Source organism: Anabrus simplex, chromosome 1 (genome assembly GCF_040414725.1).
Source record: "Anabrus simplex isolate iqAnaSimp1 chromosome 1, ASM4041472v1, whole genome shotgun sequence".
In the NCBI taxonomy this organism is placed as follows: domain Eukaryota; kingdom Metazoa; phylum Arthropoda; class Insecta; order Orthoptera; family Tettigoniidae; genus Anabrus; species Anabrus simplex.
Window position 1 is genome coordinate 1,685,912,719 of NC_090265.1, and position 22,462 is coordinate 1,685,935,180.

The 22,462-nt window shown below is 40.2% G+C and overlaps 1 protein-coding gene across 7 annotated transcripts in view; it reads left to right on the forward strand.

Annotated features, from left to right (window-relative positions):
• Window positions 1-1,832: 1,832 nt before the first annotated feature.
• LOC136858684 (ATP-binding cassette sub-family C member 5) overlaps window positions 1,833-22,462 on the forward strand; it is a 299,980-nt gene continuing 279,350 nt past the window's right edge. For 2 of the 7 annotated variants that reach the window (XM_067138407.2, XM_067138408.2), the window contains exons 1-3: window positions 4,657-4,905; window positions 12,357-12,506; window positions 13,251-13,409. In XM_067138407.2, coding sequence (XP_066994508.2) covers window positions 4,793-4,905; window positions 12,357-12,506; window positions 13,251-13,409 — 422 coding nt within the window. In that variant the 5' untranslated portion in view covers window positions 4,657-4,792. The other 5 variants (XM_067138409.2, XM_068225666.1, XM_067138411.2 and 2 more) reach the window with 5 other exon arrangements.

Genomic DNA, 22,462 nt, shown 5'->3' on the forward strand with positions numbered 1-22,462 from the left:
CGCTGCATCTACATGCAGTAAATCACCAACGACTAACTGAAAACTTCCCGTGGCAAAGAATCTCAAAGTTAGTAACAACATGTGCATTGGAGACAAAGGTTTGTTTCTCTTGGTAGGTTTAACTAGATTATCACGCAACCTGAGTTCTAGCTGTTCCACGGTATCTTTTCCCAAGCGATACCTCAGTTTAAATTTCTTGTCACTTAATTCTTCCATTGGATTTCCTCTTTCACAGAAGACACGGGGAGCCCGACGAAATTCATCATTTTCATCAACGGAAGATATATCCGAGAAATCAGAGTAATCAGACATCTGTAAAATACGAACGAGATAAGATAATAACGTAACCAATTTATCGAGGTTATGTTACAAAATTATTACATTACACTGCAGTAATAAAAGAAGCTTAATATTGGCTATATACGAACAACTATATCTAGCAATGTATGAGGTTAGACTTCAGTGTTTTTTTAATATTTATCGTAAAAACACAGGTAATATTTTATTAACAGTCAGCTGGTCTTGTATCGAGATTATGTTACAGAATTATTACATTAAACTGCAATAATAAAAGAAGCGTAATATTGCCTATATACGGACAACTATAGCTAGCAATGCATGAGGTTAGACTTCAGTGTATTTTTTTACCATTTATCGTAAAAAACACAGGTAATATTTTATTAACGATCCGCTGTTCTTGTATCTCAAGCAGAAAACAACTCCATGAACTTCGATCAAAGAATTTGATCGGAGAAATTTCTCCAGGCAAAGTTGATCGTAGTTCAGTGCAATTTGATCTCAGAATAACGTTTATACAATACAAATGTACGAGTTTTGCCTGAACTTGGATCAATTTCGTCTCTGATCTAAGATCAAAAGGTTTATACAATCGGCCCTGTCTAAGAAAGGTGGGTGTGACACACTCTCTGATACATTGCGAGCTCCGAAAGCGGGAGGTACAGATGGGGCTGTTGAATGGGAGGTGGACGGCAGAGAAAGGGATTGAGAAACTGGTGTGGTGGGGAGGGGCACGGATTAAATTTAAATAACCATCGTGTTTATAGCCTGGGGCACGTACAGGCCTAGTTTGATGAGTAACAAATTTGAGTAAATTTGCGTTTTGTTGGTTGTTCTACGGGCGCAGGAGATGTAGCCCTAGGTAGAGGAGGAAAGTGTTGCTGATGTTGCTCAGGAGAATAACCTTGGGGTTGAAGCTTAGACATAGCTTCACTGAAAGATATATTCTCAGTGCTCATGATTTTCTTAATCTGTAGCTGATGTTGTTCGGGACATGCTGCAGTACCAATTATATGGGAGCCTTGACAATGAACGCATTTAATGAATGTTCCTGTACAGTCATCAGTAAAATGGATATTTGCTCGACAGTTCTTGTCTCTGTGGCCATATATTTGACACTTCCGGCATACCATAGGAGCATCAGTAATCGGTTCAACTTCCATATAAACACTGTATAAGGAAACATATTGAGGTAGCGACTGTCCACGAAACACCACTTTTATGAAGCCCATGGGTATACATTCTGTACTACCTTGTCTTGTTACACGACGATTGAGGCGTTGTACGGATTTGACCGAGATCGTTGATTTTAAGTTTTTTAGGATCTCGGAGCCTGTAATTGTTTTTTCAACATCACGGATGATACCCACACGCTAGATATTTGAACTTGGTATAAAGGCTTTAGCTTTAAGAGTACGGTAGTTAGAATAGGATTATTTAAGAAGTCACTGGCTTGTACAGCATATGAGAATTCAATGTGAAGTCGGTTACCTACGTCCTTTTCGGATTGGAAAAGGATTTCGCACTTAAATTATTTTAATGAAATTTGCGCCCCAAAGCCATCGGGTGCAAATGACCAATATTTTGTGGAGTGGTGGATTCCACATATACAATATATGGGCCAAAGTGTGTACGTTTATACGTTTCTTGTACAACAAGAGGAGTTAAATCAGAGCGGTTTTGCTCATTCGATCAGGCCATATTTTGAGAATCAGAATTGGATAATCGAGCATGATTAGATAGTGAGTCATCATCATCCATACGGATTTCTATTTCCTGTTCAACCTGTAGTTGTGAAGGATCAGGCGATTCGCACCTCCACTATGCTCAGCCATGTCACACACACCACACTGGTAGTACATAGTTAAACACGCTTTTTGGTGTTCGAGGTTTCGTGTTCGGTGTCTGACATTTCTAGAACTTACTCGTGCGTTCCGGTGCTAGCTTGCGTGTGATTGTGCAGTGGTGGCATGAGTTCTGATAGTGGAGGTACTCGGGACTTTCATCCCGCGTCCAATAGTAATGTTGAACGGGAAGAAGTAGTGAAAATGGATACAACCGTGAATGTTAATTCTACTCCTACCCCTTCGTTGCAAACTGCGACTCAATGCAATCCTAACCCTCCCCCTCCTGCTCAACCTCCGAATACTAGTGCATGTAATTTATACCCATTAAACCACCCAGGACCATATCTTGTTTTTGTTTCATCCAAACAAGGTAATAATATTGGCAATCTACACCCTATGGCTATAGGGCGTCTACTCCATGAAAGGAAATTTCCTATTAAATCCATCCAGTATAAAGGCCGTAACAGGATTCAGGTAAACTTTCACTCTCCTCATCATGCTAATGACTTTCTGCAGAATAAGTTCCTTGAGACACAAAAGTTGCATGCCTTTATTCCTCACTCAAATATCTTCCGCGTAGGCATTATACGCGGTGTTGAGAAAGATCTAACTGAATCCGATATTCTTACTTTACTTCAGAGTGACGTCAAAGTTCATTCTGTTCATCGCCTACGCCGTAAATCCCTCCAAGATGGTCAGACAGTATATCTACCTACTGGCTCCATCAAGATTGTTTTTTGCTCCAAAACGTTGCCCAAATATGTTTCAATCTATCATGTAATGTTAGAAGTCACTCCCTTTATATTTTACCCCATTATTTGTTCCAAATGCCAGCGTTATGGACACACCCTCCGCAATTGCCAGTCCACTAACTTTCGCTGTCGCAACTGTGGTATGAACCATTCTACCTCTGACTGCCTTGCTAATGTCAAGTTATGTGTGCATTGCAATCAGGAACACGAAACGGGTTCATCAGACTGTGCTGTTCATCAGAAGCAAGTGGAAATCAAAAAACTTATGTGCACTGATAACATTTCCTTCTCAGAAGCTTCTGCTCGACTATTTCCACCTACTTATTCGGAGTATCATAACGTTCACCAATTTCCTCCCCTACCCTCTCAACATCCTTCTCCATTACCAGACGCCCCTCGCAAACGCAAATTCACACAAGTGGTTGTTAAGGATTTGCCACCTAAACCTTCTCCCGGCTATGATAGAGCTGCATATCTCCAGCTAGTGCAATCCACTACATCCTCGCACCCCTCTCAATCTCCGAGTTCTCAGTACCCCATTCAACCCAGTCAGCCCACTCCCTCAACATCGAGCCCGTCAATGCCTCTGCAACCCGCACAGCATCCGCAAACAGGTACTACACTTCCTCAGCGAGAACATGTTCATCAGTGTGTTCTCCACATTCTCATGCAGCTTACTCAACTACTTGGCGATCACCCCACTATCTTACCAGTTCTTACTCAACTTCGCGAAAGTTTACACCTTATCTTTAATAATGGTAGTACGCATCCTTCCATGGAATGCTAGGAGCCTACAAAATAAACACTATTGATGTTCATATCAACACAATGTCGCCCCTCTTCCTCTTTTGTTTACGATTTCACTGACACTTTACCCTCCCTACATCCCCCATATACGTTGCTCAGATATTTCTTTCCATCTGTCCAAAGTTCTACACTCTCACATATACCCACCCCTCCGTCGTTCCCCTGCCCTCTCCTGTTTGTCCCTTATATGTTGGCCTGGTGTGTATGTATTGTAGAAGTCGCTGAGACGGCCACTCTAGCGTGAAGATTAGTATACCTTGTGTCCCTGTGCTTTTCCTATAACTCCTAGTCTTGTATACGTAATTCCTCACTCTTCATTGTCTAGGTGATACATCTTTTCTTGATCTACTTTCCGCGCTTTGAACCCATTTTGTGAGTCTGCTGTATGGTCTACTTCCCTCAATCTTCAAGTACTTCGTCCTTCGAAAACATTGTCAACTCCATTGGTGTACTACTTTATTGAAAAAGTGTGCGTGTGTCGATTTAGTACAAATATCATACGGTATAGTGTCTGGGTGAAATAACGAGCCCAAATAACCTTCACGAACAGAACAGAACAGAACAAACACGCTTTTTAGCACGCAGCACCACACTATTAATACACTGCACTCGACTGTGGTCACCTGCAACTGCAACAGCACTCACAAAGCGACCATTCCGATTCGCTGTCAAGCAGCAACTCAGAAGTTAATGACATTCACCAACAGTAGTTTCCAAGAAGTTTGTAAATCAAAAGTTTGTACTATGTATTTGATTATGATCACGAACCAAATATTTTATGACATAAAACTAAAATAACCTGTGTTGAGAAAAGCCAATATAATATGTATCAATCATTAAATGACAGTCGCATTGCGTAAGAAGGCATCATCTGTGTAGTGCATAGACCCGCACATTCTTATCTTGCGGATTGGGCGTAACCAGTAGATCCTACTTAGGCTTGTGTAAGTACCTTAAATTTGAGGAGATTATTATGAAGTGATAACCTGCGATATTTATTGCTCTGAATACACCACAGTTTTTACATACTTGCGGCTATTCACTTTTCATGGCTTCCAGAAACGCGCGTACGTCAATATTGCGAACAGAATGACAAGAGGAGACGATTCAAATACAACATTTAAAGACGAAAATTCCGTTCACCAAAGTAGTGATTCTGAAGCAATTGTGGATGATCCGTTACAAGATTCTCTAATAAACAAGTATGTATAGCCTGTTATTTCGGATTCATTTATATTTTTAATCCGTCCTTACTTATTTGTCAACACTAGACACCAGACAGATTCATTTCAGAGAATGGTAGTTTCTGAGCCACCTTCTAAATCGTAAATAATTGCTAAGTTCATTTACTGACAATTTTGCGGAAAAATACATGTTATTTGTAAAGGTACATGTAAAAGTAAAATACCTTTTTTGGGGGCTGTGTGGATTATGCTTTCAAAGGTAAATACACAATTTCAGTGGCCTTTGGAAAGTTGATTAATTTTACTTCTCACTAGGATATTATAAAAAATATTGTCAGCATATAGACTTGCCGAACATAGCATGGTGACAAATGTAGAATGCAGACTGATGTATGTATGTAGGCCTATGTTCCGAGCTGTCAGCAGAGAGATTGAATAGAATCAAGCAGTCGCTACTGATCTGCATTTAGGGCCATCACTGAGATGGCAGATTCTCAATTGATTGTTCACCTGATCTTTTCTTAAATGATTTCATAGTGGTTGGAAATTTGCACGAACATCTCCCTTGGTAAATTATCCAATCTATAATTTCTCTTCATATAAACGAGCCCTTTTTACCCCAGTTTGTTCTCTTGAATTCCAACTTTATTTTCATATTATGATCCTTCCTGCTTTTAAAAGTACCAAGCGAATTGGGCATGTGGTTAGAGTCACACAGCTGTGAGCTTGCATTCTGAAGATGGTGGATTCGAACCCAACCGTCAGCAGTCCTAAAGATGGTTTTCTATGGTTTCCCATTTTCACACCAGGGAGATACTGGAGCTGTACAGTACCTTAATTAAGGCCAGACCGCTACTCAATCCTAGCTCTTTCCCAACCTTGCATCGCCAAAAACCTTTGTATGTGGTAGTGCGAGATTAAACCACTAAGGGGCGTGGGAGGAACATATAAAAATTCCATTTAAGGTTACTATTAGTCTAATGTCATTCCAACCCACCGCTCCACTGATAGCTGAAAACATAGGCTACTGCTTAGTTGAACATCTTGTTTCCTTTTCCTTATCCTCTGGTGTTCAGATTCCAACGTTAGCAAAATTTTTGCAATGCTACTTGCTTGTTGGATATCACCCAGAACGAATTTTACTGCTTCCTTTGTGGATTTCTTCCAAAGAATTTGGTAGGCATCCTGGTAAGAGTCCATTTCACTTGGTACTTTTCAAAGCAAGAAGGATTGTAATATGGAGAAAAAGTTGAAATTGAAGAGAACAAATTGGGTTAAATAGGGCCCGTTTATATGAAGAGGAAGCTTTGACCTTTCATTCGGGAAATGGTGGGTTTAAACCGCACCATCGGCAGCCCTGAAGATGGTTTTTAGTGGTTTCCCATTTTTGCACCAGAAAAATGTTGAGGCTGTACCTTAATTATGGCAACAACCTCGTATCTTTCTAATCCTAACCCTTTTCCATCCCTACATTGCCAAAAACCTTCTATTTGTTAGTGCAACGTTAAACCACAACAAAAAATAAAAAGTGACTTAAGACTTATGCTCTCTTTTTACATCCTTACTACAACCCCTAAATATTCTCATAACCACATGAAAAGATCTGTAACCTTTCTTTAATGTGATTATAAAAATGAGGATATTTCTGTATGTTAACTCCTAAGTATGGAATTCCGTTCAGAATTGCTAGGCGGGCAATAATTCCATTGTGGAGATTTATCTTCTGTATGCAGTTATCAGACTGTGCCTCTTATAATGGACTTCTGATAAGTTCACCTGCATACTCCAGCGTCAGTGGGTAGGGTCTGACACATCCCACTCTGATGAGTAGTGTCAGACCTAAGACAAAACACTGGTTAATAGAGCAAACGCCTGAAAAGCCTTACATCGGATCAACTCCTAAGTACTTTCAACGATTTCCATTGAGGTACTTTCACCCCATCAACACAGTAATTAAAACTGAGAGGAGTTTTCATTGTCTGTGCTTATGCTTAACATCTCTCTGTGACTAACTGGTCATCATAAATGATATATACATCTTTATTATAGGCTGTTATGCCTTTCACCATTGTCTGCAAACCTCTGTGAATTTACTAAACACCATGACAATCCTCTATTTGTGCTCTGTGTCCTTGTTTAGTTCTATACATCTAATCTTTGAATAATTAGAAACCGAGTCTAACCATCATTGTCTTGATCTCTCTCTATTTCTCTTACGTTCTATGGATGAGGCCATTATTCTCAGACTAGTAACCTATCCTCCTCCATTCACCTCACATGACCCCATCACCAAAGCCTGTTTATGTGTATAGCTTTATCAGTCGAGTTCATTCCCAATTTGGCCTTTTTCTCATTCAAAGTACCCTCCTGCTTTTGTTCCCACTGGTTTATACCAGCAGACTGCTGAACAAGGTATGGGAGGAAAATACTGTTCCTGAGGACTGGAAGATGGGCATCATTGTACCTCTGTTCAAGAAAGAAAACTGACGAAAATGTACTAATTATCGCGGTATTACACTGCTGTCTCATGTCCTGAAAATATTGGAAAAAATAATAAAGACCAGAATCAGAGATATTGTTGAACCAATTTTGGAAGAAGAGCAGTATGGTTTCAGACCAGGAAGGTCAACTACAGACCTTATATTCGCAATTAGGATGCTAATGGAAAAATACTGGGAGAAGAACAAGCCTTTATTTCTAATATGTTTGGACATTGAGAAAGCCTACAACAGTGTACCAAGGGAAAGAATTTGGCAATGCATGAAATAACTTCAAGTGCGAGACACCCTCATAGACAAAGTGAAAATGTTATATAGTGGGAATAGAAGTTGTATTCAAGTAGGACTTGGTTTGTCAGACTGGTTTGAAACAAAGAGAGGAGTGCAGCAGGGCAGCTCATTTGTCACCAATTCTATTTATTATTGTGATGGATGTAGTATTGAAATCTATTAAAAGGAAAGAACATGGAGATATCAAAGCCTTCACATTTGCAGATGATGTTGCGATCTGGAGTGACTCAGAAGAGGAATTGGGAGAGAGAATGCAAAGCTGGAATGAGGAGTTTTAAGAAATATGGTTTAAACATCAGTAAGACCAAGACGGTGGTGATGAAAGTGTATGGGGAATGAGCAGAACCAATAGTCATGTTAAATGAAGCCCAACTGGACAGCGTTTCAGTTTTCAAATACTTGGGTAGCATTCTATCAAATGACAACCTAGCAAAACATGAGGTGAACAATCAAATCAATAAGGCAACACAATTTTACCACCAAGTAAGACACCTGCTGTGGGACGAGCAAATACCTATGAAAACAAAAATGACATTGTACAAGTCCAATTCTTACATACAGTCTCAAAACCACAACACTGACCAATAGAGATAATTCCAAACTCCAGGCAGCTGAAATTAAATTGCTATGCACTATGATCCAGAAAACCAGGAAAGACAAGATTAGGAATGAGAAAATTAGAGAAGTAGGAATAGATGATTCTCTCTTCAATAAGATTCAGATATCAAGACTGAAGTGGTTTGGTCACATGAAGAGGATGCCAGTTAACAGAACTGCAAGGAAGGAATTTGACAGAAAAGTAGAAGGAAGACAACCTGTGGGAAGGCCACGAAGGAAATGGATAGAGGAATGGTACAAGGACAGGATGAGATGGAGGAGGCTCATATACCACACCTGGGAAACGGGAGATACAGGTTAGGATGATGATGATGATGATGATTTATACCAGCGTCATTCTTATTGTTTAGTATCTGTAACTTCTTACTTATGAATAAGTAAGTCCACCCAGCTTTCACTCCTGTACAGCAATGTTGGACTGAAATCAGACTGGTTTAAAGGTGCTATAGTTCGGGAGCTGACTTCTTTCGTGCAGAATACTGTTGATAGCAATTTCGAGCCCACTATATTACTTTTTCTGCACCTTGATTCAATCTCGCTTACTATACTAGCAACCTTTTTTTGAATCATTTGAATAATTTATTTGGCATTAAACACAAGTGCAATAGCCTTTATCATAATACATTCATATATACAGATGTTCTTCATATAGGGCCTAAACTAAATGAGTTTACTCCAATGATAAAATTACATAGTATCAAAATATCTTACATGTTAATGGATACACTTCTGTATCAATATAAATTTATGCTCTGCCGGGCTTAGTGGCTCTGCTAGTTGAGGCGGTAACCTTCTGAATCCAACTTGGCAGGTTTGATCCTGGCTCAGTCCGGTTGTATCTGAAGTTGCTCAAATACGTCAGCCCCGTGTCAGTAGATTTACCGGCATGTAAAAGAACTCCTGTGGGACTAAATTCCGGCACCTTGATGTAGGAATTACAATTATTGTATAGTATTGAGTACACTGACATATATTGGTATTACACTGACTTAGCAAATGTCGTGGGATAGTCACCTAATAGTGTTTGGGGCCTCCTCTGGCCCTGCGATCTGCAGTGAGACGTCGTGGAAGTGAGTTGACAAGTCCCTGGTAGTCCTTTGGATGCAGCTGACCCCAAATTGTTTGCAGAGCGGCCACCAATGCTGGTCTGTTCGTGGGTGCAGGATCCATGGCACAGAGCCTGCTTTCCAGGACATCCCAGATATGCTCGATAGGGTTCATATCGGGGCTCCTGAGTGGCCATGGCAGTCGTTGGACCTCCGCTGCATGTTCTTGGAACCATTCCCGGGCGATGTGGCGGCGAGTTATCATCTTGAAACACCGCAGAACCGTCTGGGCGCTGGAAGGCCAAAAATGGGTGGAGATGGTCTCTGAGCAGCTCAACATACCGCGTACCATTCAAAGCCTCTTCCAGAACAACTAAGGGGCCCATTCCATACCAGGAAAATGCACCCCAGACCATAACAGAGACACCAGCGCCCTGGACCACACTTTCGAGGCAGGCGGGATCCATCGCTTCAAGTGGTCTGTGCCATACACGGTGCCTCCCATCGGCATGGTGCAGTTGAAATCGTGATTCGTCCGACCATATCACTTTACGCCATTGTTCCATTGTCCATCCCTGGTGACTGGCGACAAATGCGCGTCGTTGTGCCCGATGACGTTGGGTTAACAGTGGCACCCGTGTGCGACACCGGCTCCCATACCCCATAGAACCCATTTTCCTACGGATTGTCCACTGGGAGACGTGTCTAGCACGGCCTGTGTTGAATTGAGCCATGATTTGTTGCACGGTGCCCGTCTGTCACTATTGACAATCCGTCTCAGATGCCGCCGCTCACGGTCATCGAGGATGGCTGGACGGCCGGTCGTTCATCAGTTGTGGACGGTGACACCCGCATTCAACCATTCACGATACACCCTGGACACGGTTGATCGTGTGAATTCGAATTCCTGCACCACTTCCGAAATCGCACTTCCCATCCGTCGGGCACCGACCACCATACCCCGTTTGAACAGTGTCATCTCACGACAACGTTCCATGTTACACCTGTCACATGCTCAGCCACTGCTCACCAGGTCTCCTATACAACTGCCGCTGGCACAGGGGGCGTGCGTTGCACAGACAACACACCTGCGTATCAGTGCTCCGCTATCCCATGACATTTGTTCAGTCAGTGTAGGTGGATTAAAACTTTGTCAATTAAATTATATGAATAAATTAATTATAATTAGAAAGGAAAAGGAGTCCATTGGTGGTGCAGTGATGCTGTTGTCCATCCACACTCAGGATACACCTAAATACTTGAAATTGTCTACCTGTTCCAGTTTTATATTCCCAACCTGACATTCAGTACCCTTAGGTGTGTAGTAAATTTACAGAAACTTGCAAACTGAATGCTGAAGGGCATAGCAGTCTACAAGGAAGATGTATGTACAGTATAGTTTTCTATTTCTTAATGATATTCGTCAGTTCATAAAATAAAAGTGTGATTTGATAGAATCTGATTATGTTCTTTCAAGAATGAAACATGTCATTCGGATTTTTAATTAAATTTGTGAACTTTATCGGGTATAATCTGTATTTTCAAAATTGTATTTAATTATAAATTAGTTTTGACTGACTGAAGAACCTAATGGTTTTAGTTTGAAGTCAGATGTCATGATTGTGCACGAGGTTTTAGTTTCAGATAACTTACACTTCTTGCATTGCTGATTCTGATTTTGATTTCTGCATCCGGATCCATTCTTGTGTTAGCCAGCATCCTTGGTATTTGAAATGTGAGACCCTTTAGTTGTTGTTCTGACCAAACTCCATGTTGCTACAGTCCTATTTTGTTTTCTGAATGTTTATTTTAAGGCCAAACTCCTTGCTTTTTTGTTGATGCCGTTCAAAAGGAATTGAAAGTATTCTAAATTGTCAGCAAGTATCACAGTGTCATCCACATATCTTGCTGTTGATCATGATTCCTTTATAAACTACATCAAGGGCAGTTCAAGAAATGGCATCAGAATATTAAAAAGTAATAGGGAGAGGATGCAACTTTGTCTCACTTTTTTTTTTTTTTTTTTTTTTTTTTGTATCATGATATCTTTAGTAATATTTTCAAATGAGCTGTCTGGTTCCAATATAACGGCTTGATGATGATAAAAATCTTTATTTTCAGGCCTAATAGTTTCACCTGATATATAAGGATGTCTTGTTTAATGTTATCAGAAGCTTCTTATAATCAATGTAACATCAAAGACAGTTTGTTGTTGGTCAAGACATTTTAGAACTGAAACTTGGAGAGACATAATGGTGTGACATAGACCATTTCTAAATCCAGACTGAGTTTTACTGATATTTCCTCTGTAATTGAGAGCGTTCAGTTCTCAGTAATACTTTCAGAAGGTGACTCAATGGACTTATTAGTTGTAATCACTGCATTGTTTAGAATTTGATTTCTTTGGCAAGCTGATAAAGTTGGATTTCAGCCTGTCTGCAGGAATGTTTTCTGTATTGTATATGATCCAATGGCTTTATCTGATTTTGCTGGTCCTAAGACTTTCTCCAATTCATCCTTTAGAATCTTTGTGGACTTTCCAGTTTCTTTTCATCATCATCACATTCTGAGCAATTATCTCTGAAGGGATCTGCGATGTTGTTCTTCCATTCTTCCACTTGCTCTTCTGTTTGAACAACATATTTGTTGTCTCTGTTGACTAGTTCTGCGGCCATTCTTTTCTGGAAAACGAACATCATTTCCTTCATTCTCTTATAGATTAAAACTGTCATGCTTGTTTTCCAGACTTGCAATTTCTTTATAGTGTTCATTAATCCACACTTCTGTTGCTTCTCTTGTTCTTCTCCTAATAGTATTTTAGTTGTTTCCATAAGCCACATTGTTGTTCTTGTTAACTGTCTGTTCCATTAACTCAAGGAACTTGTTTTTCATCTAATTTTCTGAAATTAAAATACATTATACATTAATTGATGAAACATTTGTAATTAGAAGCTCGGACTTTATGTTTTGGTCATTTATTTTATTTATATGTTGTTTTGCTTCATGTATCTTTCAGTAGGCCTATAGAAAGCATGGATAGAGGTACTCTGAAGCTCAGCCCTTACCGTGCTTATGTGGAAACATCGCCCCAATACATTCCAGGAAGGGGAATAGCAAGATACCATGCCTCTCTTAAGAACTTGATTCCAATTCGGAACACTCCAAAGTAAGTATTAGTGTTGAATTTATATTGTTCTCTTGTCTTGGGGACAAATAGGTGCTGACCTAAGTTGTAGTTAAATTTACCTTGGGCTATTAAAAGGCATTGAGCATCCATTGTTCCTCCTTAACTGTGTTCCATTCCCAGTTTCTTCTTATCATATTCTTGATCATTCTTGGTCTCCTTCATGCCCTCTCTCCTTCTCAGTCTCACTCTTCCACTTCGGCATCCTTCCCTCTTCCATCCTCTTAACATGCCCGAACCTCTCTAAGTTTGCCTCTCCATTCTGTCATTCCATCCCGATTTCCTTCCTCTCATTCTTATTTCTTACGTTGCCCTTTCTTGTCTTTCCTATCATACTTCTTAAAAATTTAATTTCACTGGCCTGGATTTTATTCTTCTGCGTGCTGGGCTGAGTGGCTCAGAGAGTTGAGGCGCTGGCCTTCTGACCCCAACTTGGCAGGTTTGATCCTGGCTCAGTCCAGTGGTATTTGAAGGTACTCAAATATGTCAGCCTCGTGTGTAGATTTATTGGTATGTAAAAGACCTCCTGCGGGACCTCGGCGTCTTCGAAAACCGTAAGAGTATATACTGTATCAGTATCATTTGTAACTAATATTTTAAGTGTCAATATTAACATGTGCTCATTATGCTTTGTATTAGCAACTTCCAGTTGGAGGAAGCAGAATTTTCAGTAAAGTCATTCTCTCTCTCTTTGTCTTTTTGTCCATCATCTTCTTTTCTTTTTAGGCAGAAAAATGCCATAGCTGTCGACAGAGTTGGTCTTCTGTCCTTCATTTTTCACACTTGGTTATCGCCATTCATGTACAAAGCCTATAAGAAGGGACTGACTGCAGAAGATATTCCTCAGGGATCACCATTAGAATCCTGCGATCTCAATGCACAAAGGTAAATATGAAAAATGTTGTAGTTTTCCACTAAAATCTTCATTTTGTGTTCTTCACATGTGGCATGTAACGTAACTTTTCAGTTGTACAATTCCGTGCCAACTATTTTCAACCATAAGCCAAGATTTTGAAAACTATTTTTCATGTTTCTAGAATGGAACTTTGTTGTGATTTCTCAGTTTGACGATGTGTATAATCTAGATTGTGAATATTAATCTTTAAGTTCTTTTTGATTCTGTGTCAACTATTTTCAACCACAAGCCAAGCTTGTAAAAACTATACTGTATTTTATGTTTCTAGAACGGAACTTTGACATAATTTCTCAAATTGATGATGTGTAATAATTAAGAATGTGAATTTTAATGTTCAAGCATTTTACTACAGAATGTAATGTTTACTGTAACTCATTTACTGTATATATTCATGTCTTTGACTAGTCAGTTTTATGGTTCTCATGGCTGAAGATGACCTGCGTAGAGGTCAAAACTAGTACCATAATGTTTAAGCACTTATATTATTAATAAAATTGTATTGATTAGTGGAATCCTTCCTTTTCTCTGTTTGAATTGTAATTGTCTTTCAGTACAGATCATTATGAAAATTGTAGTTTACGACAGAGTCAAATAAGAAAACCTAAAGGAACTGCCTGGTGGAATGATGATATTATAAAGGCTATCAATGACAGAAACCATGCAAGAAGATCCTTATATCAAGCAAGAATGCAGGGAGATCAACATGAAATAGAGGAGAAGCTGTTACTTTACAGAAAGAAAAAATTACACGTCAAACCGTTGGTTGTAGCTGAAAAGCAGAAATGCAAGGAAGATCTGGCTACCAAAATAATGCAGGATGGAAATTAAAAAAAAACCTGTTATACAGTATTGTTAAGAATAGAAGAACTCAAAATGAATCTATCCAATCTGTAGAACCTCCTAATGGTGAGGTGACTAGGGATAAGACCAAAATATTACAGGAGTTCCAAAGGCACTTTGAAACTTTGCTGAACTGTTATGAAAATGTCACCCCCTTAGATGACGAACCTTATGATTTTGGCAGCACAAATACCACTAATCTGACATGGTTGGAAGTAGAGACAGCAATATCTAAGCTGAAAAACAACATATCAACTGGATCAGATGAATTAAGTGTTGAGATGATCAAAGCACTAGGAGAGGTAGGACAACAGTGGATGTACAGGGTACTAAATAGAATCTGGAAAGAGAATGTAATACCCAATGACTGGAAGCAAGGAGTCATCATCCAATTGTTGAAAAAAGGTGATGGAAAGAAATGTACCAACTATAGAGGTATAACTCTGCTGTCACATGGCCCAAAATCTACGAGTCCATCCCTGAGAGCAGGATTAGAAAATATGTTGAACCTACACTTGAGGAGGAACAACATGGATTTAGACCTCATAGATCAACTATAGACCTCATTTTTGCCACCAGAATGCTCTGAGAAGTATTGGGAGAAAGGTAAAACACTTATAACTGTTTTTCTGGACATTGAGAAAGCATATGACCATGTAGCACGCAGGCATATATGGGAATGTTTGAGACATAAGAAAGTGCCCGATGACATCATAGCACGAGTACAACGATTATATGATGAAACCAAGTGTTGTGTCCAGGTCCAGGATGGAAGGTCAGGTTGGTTTGAAACAAAGAGTGGAAGGAAGTAAGGAAGCAAGGAAGTTGTCTTGCACCAATTCTCTTCATAATCATAATGGATGAAGTTTTAAAAGCGGTTAAGAGAAAGGATCCAACAACTAATGCCCTGTTTTTGCTGATGATGTAATGGTATGTGGTGAGACAGAAGCGGAAGTACAAACTAGACTAGATCTCTGGCATGAAGCTATTACAACCTTTGGTCTCAAAATCAGCAAAACGAAGACAGTTGGCTTGGTGATGAGTAGAAACTCTCCAACTGTTCATCTAAGAATTGGAGACGAGGAGATGGATATTGCAGACAACTTCCAGTATTTAGGTAGTGTTCTGTCATCAGACAATACCATACATCAAGAGATTAGTAACAGAATACAGAAAGCTTCCAAATTCTATCACGCTGTACGTCAAATACTTTGGGATGAAACATTTCCGTTAGTTTCCAAGATCAGCTTGTACAAAATATATCTAGTACCTATACTGACGTATGGCCTGGAAGCAGCAACACTTACTGGACCAACAAAGAGTCGTCTTCAGGCAACAGAAATGAAGTTTCTCCGTTCTTGTCTACAAAAAACAAAAATGGATAAAATAAGGAATGTGGATATCCGACACCAGCTTGGATTGGAAAGATGCTTGCTGGAGACTCTAGAAGTGAAGAGATTGCAATGGTATGGTCACATGAAAAGAATGAACTCTCACAGGACTCTTCGAACATACTTTGACCACAATGTTCCTGGGAAGAGACCAAGAAGAAGACCTCGTGAAGTTTGGGAAAAACAGATAATGAACCAAACCAAACCAAACCCCATCGCACTACAGCCCTTGAAGGGCCTTGGCCTACCAAGCGACCGCTGCTCAGCCCGAAGGCCTGCAGATTACGAGGTGTCGTGTGGTCAACACGATGAATCCTCTCGGCCGTTACAGATAATGAAGGACCTTGAAATTAGAGATGCGAACTGGTATCGCATATATGAGCACCATCTGTGGATGGATAGAACAAACTGGAGGAGGCTCGTACACAACCACACCCGGCTTGTTGGAGCGAAGAAATGATGATGATGAAGATGATGATGATGATAGTTTATGATAACTGTGAGCTTGCCATCAGGATATGTGAGTTCGAACTGCACGTTGCCAGCCCTGAAGATGGTTTGTCATGGTTTCCCATTTTCACACCAGGTCACTGTTGAGGCTATACTTTAATTAAGGCCATGGTTGCTTCATTCCCAGTCCTAACCTTTTCCTATCCCATCATTGCCAAAAACTTACCTGAATTGGTGCACCTTTAAGCCAATAGCAAATTGAGCGAGTTGTCTACGCAGTTTGGGTCAGTAACTGTGAGCTTGCATTTGGGAGATGGTGGATTCAGACCTAAAGCCCTGAAGATGGTTTTCCTTGGTCTCCCATTTTTCACTCAAGGTAAATGCTGGGGCTGTACTGTAATTAAGGCCACAGTTGCTGCCGTCTCATTACTAGCTCTGTCCTATTCCATTATTGCCATAAGACCTGTCTGTGTCATTCTGACATAAAGTAAATAGGGGGGAAAAAAGCCCTAAGGCAGAATTTATACATCACTTGTTAGTATGAAAAGCTTAAATCAGTATTAAGTCTTTTTCAGCACATTTAATAGAGAACTGCTATTGTGCATAAAAAGACTTAAGTTTTATCCTATCTAGCACCTTCCAACATAACTCTTCATGATGAACAAAAGAAGTTAAGTCATTGTCTTTTATGTCATCATAACTGTCAGAGCCAAAACAACAACAACAACAACAACAACTACTACTACTACTACTACTACTACTACTACTACTACTACTACTACTACTAGTGTTTGGAAATACAATCACGTTCATAAAAGAACAGGACACATTGAATGACTAGAGATAGGAAGTTCATATTCACAGGACAAATTCATTAGTATGTTCTGCAGAAATGATTAGCATTTCAGTCACCCAGGTTCAGCATGTGTCCTGTTGCCTAGTAGGCACTGGGTCCTCCATGAGCACTGATAACTTGTTTAGTGTGTGATGGCATTGACGCGTATAAGGCGCGAATAGCATCCTGGGGTGTAGCCATCCATGCTGTATTCACCTGGTTCAACAGTTCATGTTTGGTGGTTGGCATTGAGTCACAGCGCCGCACCTGTCGTTTCACCATATCCCACACATTTTTAAATGGCGACAAGTCCGGTTATCGGGCGGGCCAGGGTAACAGTCTGACATCCTGTGACAAGAAGACATGTGTTTGTGCAGCAACATGTGGTTGCACATTGTCATGCTGAAATATGGCGTCTGGGGTGTTGTACAGAAAGGGTATGGCTACGGGTCGCAGGATATTGTTCACATAGGTCAAACTGGTCACAGTGCCCTGGACACGCACCAACTGTGATTTGTGGTTGTACCCAATAGCACCCAACACCATAAGGCCTTGAGTTGGTGTTGTATGTCTTGTGCGAATGCAGTCAATGTGATGTCTCTCCTCCTGTCTGCGGAAAACCAAAATGCGGCCATCATTTTCAAACAAGCAGAACCTGGATTGTCTGAAATCACTATCTGCTGCCATTCCTGTCCCTAGTGAGGTCGTTCCATACACCATTGCAGTCTAGCATGTTTGTGCACATTAGTCAAAGGTAGGCAGAGAAGTGGACGATGCGCCGGTAACTCAGACCGTAATAAACGGCGACGGACTGTCACTCCTGACAGTGTACGATGTGTTACACTGTTTCGCCAGAGCCAAGGAGGACTCAGATCTGTCCTGCAATGCCATTCGGATGAAGTATGCAAAGTCTTTGTATCCTGTGACGCAGCGTGATAGCGTCTGGTCAATCTTCAATGTTAAAATGGTGCGGCGTGAACATGATATGAAGCATGAAGTCCAATTAAAATCATATGTTAAAACTGTTGTTCAAAACAACGAATTGTCAATTATAAAACACCGTAAGTGGCTATGCGAATAAAATTATGTGCATATTGTACATAAAACAGTGTTGTGATGATGCTACATTATAATAGCTTTTTTGATTAGGAGGTGGAGTTATACTGATGCAAGTTGAACCTGATTGTGTGTTGACAATAGGGGCCTAAAAAAGAAAAGGAAAATATGAATGAACTGAAGAATAAAATTCCGTGGAATGTGATCTAAGTGCCCATCCAGTCACTCACCTCCTTGCCCGTCCTACGTCGACCACTCCACCTCAAGTGCTAAGGCTAAATGAGTGACGTACTCAAAGGTCATTGAGGACTGACTGTGAGGGGAGGTTGAGAGGAGTTTGACGTAAGGGGAGAGGCGTGAGGTAACGTATTTTCCACATTAACCAAGGATACCAAAAAGAAAGAAGATAGTTACGCCGTTTTTACTTATAGTCACAGTAAAATATACAAAATCACAAATGTTTTCAAGAAACTTAATATGAAAGTTTCTTTTAAAACAACCAATAACAACGCTCATCTTTTCTTCAGTCAGTGCACTATCAATAACGGCAATAGCAAATTTCAGAAATCAGGTGTTTACAAATTAAAGTGCCAGCAGTGTCCCGCCAGTTATATTGGATAGACAGGCCGCAATTTTAACATGAGATATAATGAACATGTTAATGCGTCAAAGTACGGCAGATTCTCAGCATTCGCTCCTCATATGGATGATACCAATCATGCATTCACGGGCATACAACAAGAACTTCAAATTCTCCATTTATGTAAGAAAGGAAATCTATTGAATATTTTAGAAAACATCTTTATAAATATTGATCAAAAATGCAACCTGATTTATAATCTTAATGAGATATCAGAGGATATCAGTATACTTTTCGCGGAGTTAATCAATAAATTCTTTTCACAAAGGCGCATGAGTAATGAGTAATGAGGGCGAAACATGTTTCATGAGTGTAATTTAATGTTGTCTTTTTAATAAAGACAATTACAGTATTGTAAAGGTGGAATTATAAAATCTAAATTTTCACACATTGATACTTTAACAATACGGGCCCTAATATGAAATTTATAACGTGCAATTACTCTTTTGTCGGAAATCACCCAGAACAAATCGAGCTGCTTTTATTTGGATTTTTTCCAGTTCTTGAATCAAATAATCCTGGTGAGGGTCCCATACACTGGAACCATACTCTAGTTGGGGTCTTATGAGAGATTTATATGCCCTCTCTTTTACATCCTTACTACAACCTCCTCTGCGAACCATGTGACCTTGCCACGGTGGGGAGGCTTGAGTGTCCCAATGATGCAGATAGCCGAGCCACAGGTGCAACCATATCGGATGGGTATCTGTTGAGAGACCAGACTAACGAATGGTTCATCGAAAGGGGGGTAGCAGCCTTTCGGTAGTTGCAAGGGCAGCAGTCTAGATGATTGACTGATACGGCCTTGTAATAATACTCAACATGGCTTAGCTGTGTTGATACTGCTACACGGCTGAAAGCAACGGGAAACTACAGCCGTAACTACCTCCTGAGGACATGCAGCTCTCTCTGTATGAATGGTGTACTGATGATGGCTTCCTCCCGGGTAAAATATTCCGGAGGTAAACTAGTCCCCCATTCGGATCTCCGGGTGGGGACTACACGAGAGGGGGCGATCATCAGGAAGATGGATACTGACATTCTGCGAGTTGGAGCGTGGAATGTTAGAAGTTTGAATCGTTGTGGTGGGTTAGAGAATCTGAAAAGGGAGATGGATAGGCTAAAGTTAGATGTAGTTGGTATAAGTGAAGTACGTTGGCAGGAAGAACAAGATTTTTGGTCAGGCGATTACCGAATTATCAACACAAAATCAAACAGGGGAAATGCAGGAGTCGGTTTAATAATGAATAAGAAAATAGGGCACCGGGTAAGCTACTACGACCAGCATGGTGAAAGAATTATTATCATCAAGATAGACACCAAACCAATGCCCACCACAATAGTGCAGGTCTATATGCCTACTAGTTCAGCGGATGATGAAGAAATCGAAAGAATATATGAGGAGACAGAAGATTTAATACAATATGTAAAAGGTGACGAGAATCTAATTGTGATGGGAGACTGGAATGCAGTGGTAGGCCAAGGAAGAGAAGGTAGTAGAGTAGGAGAATTTGGATTGGGACAAAGGAACGAAAGAGGAAGTCGGCTGGTTGAATTCTGCACTGATCATAATTTAGTCCTTGCCAATACTTGGTTCAAACACCACCTACGATGGCTGTATACGTGGACGAGACCTGGAGACACTGGAAGGTATCAAATAGACTTCATTATGATTAGGCGGAGATTCAGAAACCAGGTGTTGGATTGCAAAACTTTCCCAGGAACAGACGTGGACTCTGACCACAACTTGTTGGTTATGAAATGCCATCTGAAGTTGAAGAAATTGAAGAAAGGAAAGAATGCAAAAAGATGGGATCTAGACAAGTTGAAAGAAAAGAGTGTGAGGGATTGTTTCAAGGAACATGTTGCACAAGGACTAAATGAAAAGGCTGAAGGAAACACTATAGAGGAAGAGTGGAGAATCATGAAAAATGAAGTCAGTAGGGCTGCTGAAGAAATGTTAGGAAGGAAGAAAAGATCAACTAAGAATCAGTGGATAATTCAAGAGATACTAGACCTGATTGATGAACGACGAAAATACAAGAATGCTAGAAATGAAGAGGGCAGAAAAGAATACAGGCGATTAAAGAATGAAGTGGATAGAAAGTGCAAGGTAGCTAAGGAAGAATGGCTGAAGGAGAAGTGCAAGGATGTCGAAGGCTGTATGGTCCTGGGAAACATAGATGCTGCATACAGGAAAATCAAGGAAACCTTTGGAGAAAGGAAATCTAGGTGTATGAATGTTAAGAGCTCAGATGGAAAGCCACTTCTAGGGAAATAAGACAAAGCAGAAAGATGGCAGGAGCATATCCAACAGTTGTATCAAGGTAAAGATGTAGATAATTTGGTTCTGGAACATGAAGAGGCTGTTGATGCTGATGAAATGGGAGACCCAATCTTGAGGTCAGAGTTTTACAGAGCTGTGAGTGACCTAAATAGGAATAAGGCACCTGGAATTGATGACATTCCCTCTGAATTACTGACTGCCTTAGGAGAAACCAGCATGGCAAGGTTATTCCATTTAGTGTGTAAGATGTATGAGACAGGAGAAGTCCCATCCGATTTTCGGCATAATGTTGTTATACCTATTCCCAAGAAAGCCGGTGCTGACAGGTGTGAAAACTACTGCACCATTAGTTTAGTATCTCATGCCTGCAAAATTTTAACACGTATTATTTAGAGAAGAATGGAAAAACAAGTTGAAGCTGAGTTGGGAGAAGATCATTTTGGCTTCAGAAGAAATGTAGGAACATGTGAAGCAATCCTGACTTTTCGTCTGATCTTAGAGGATCGAATCAAGAAGGACAAGCCCACGTACATGGCATTCATAGATCTAGAAAAGGCATTCGATAATGTTGATTGGACCAAGCTATTTATGATTTTGAAAATGATAGGGATCAGATACCGAGAACGAAGAATTATCTACAATCTGTATGAAAATCAGTCTGCAGTGATAAGAATCGAGGGCTTTGAAAAAGAAGCAGCAATCCAGAAAGGAGTGAGGCAAGGCTGCAGTTTGTTCCCTCTCCTTTTCAATGTTTACATAGAACAGGCAGTAAAGGAAATCAAAGAGAAATTTGGAAAGGTAATCACAGTCCAAGGAGAGGAAATCAAAACCTTGAGATTTGCCGATGATATTTTATTTTATCTGAGACTGCAGAAGATCTCGAAGTTGCTGAATGGTATGGATGAAGTCTTGGGTAAGGAGTACCAGATGAAAATAAATAAGTCCAAGACAAAAGTAATGGAGTGCAGTCGAACGAAGACAGGTGGTGTAGGAAACATTAGATTAGGAAATGAAGTCTTAAAGGAAGTAGATGAATATTGTAACTTGGGTAGTAAAATAACTAACGATGGCAGATGTAAGGAGGACATAAAATGCAGACTAGCACAAGCAAGGAAGAGCTTTCTTAAGAAAATAAATTTGGTCATTTCAAACATTGATATCGGAATCAGAAAGATGTTTTTGAAGACTTTCATGTGGAGTGTGGCATTGTATGGAAGTGAAACATGGACAATAACTAGCTCAGAAAGAAAGAGAATAGAAGCTTTTGAAATGTGGTGTTACAGAAGAATGTTGAAGGTGAGATGGATAGATCGAATCACGAATGAAGATATACTGAATCGAATTGCTGAGAGGAGATCGATTTGGCTAAATTTGACGAGAAGAAGAGATGGAATGATAGGACACATCTTAAGACACCCAGGACTTGTTCAGTTGGTTTTTGAAGGAAGTGTAGGTGGTAAGAACGGTAGGGGTAGACAAAGGTATGAATATGACAAGCAGATGTAGGATGCAATAGTTACGTG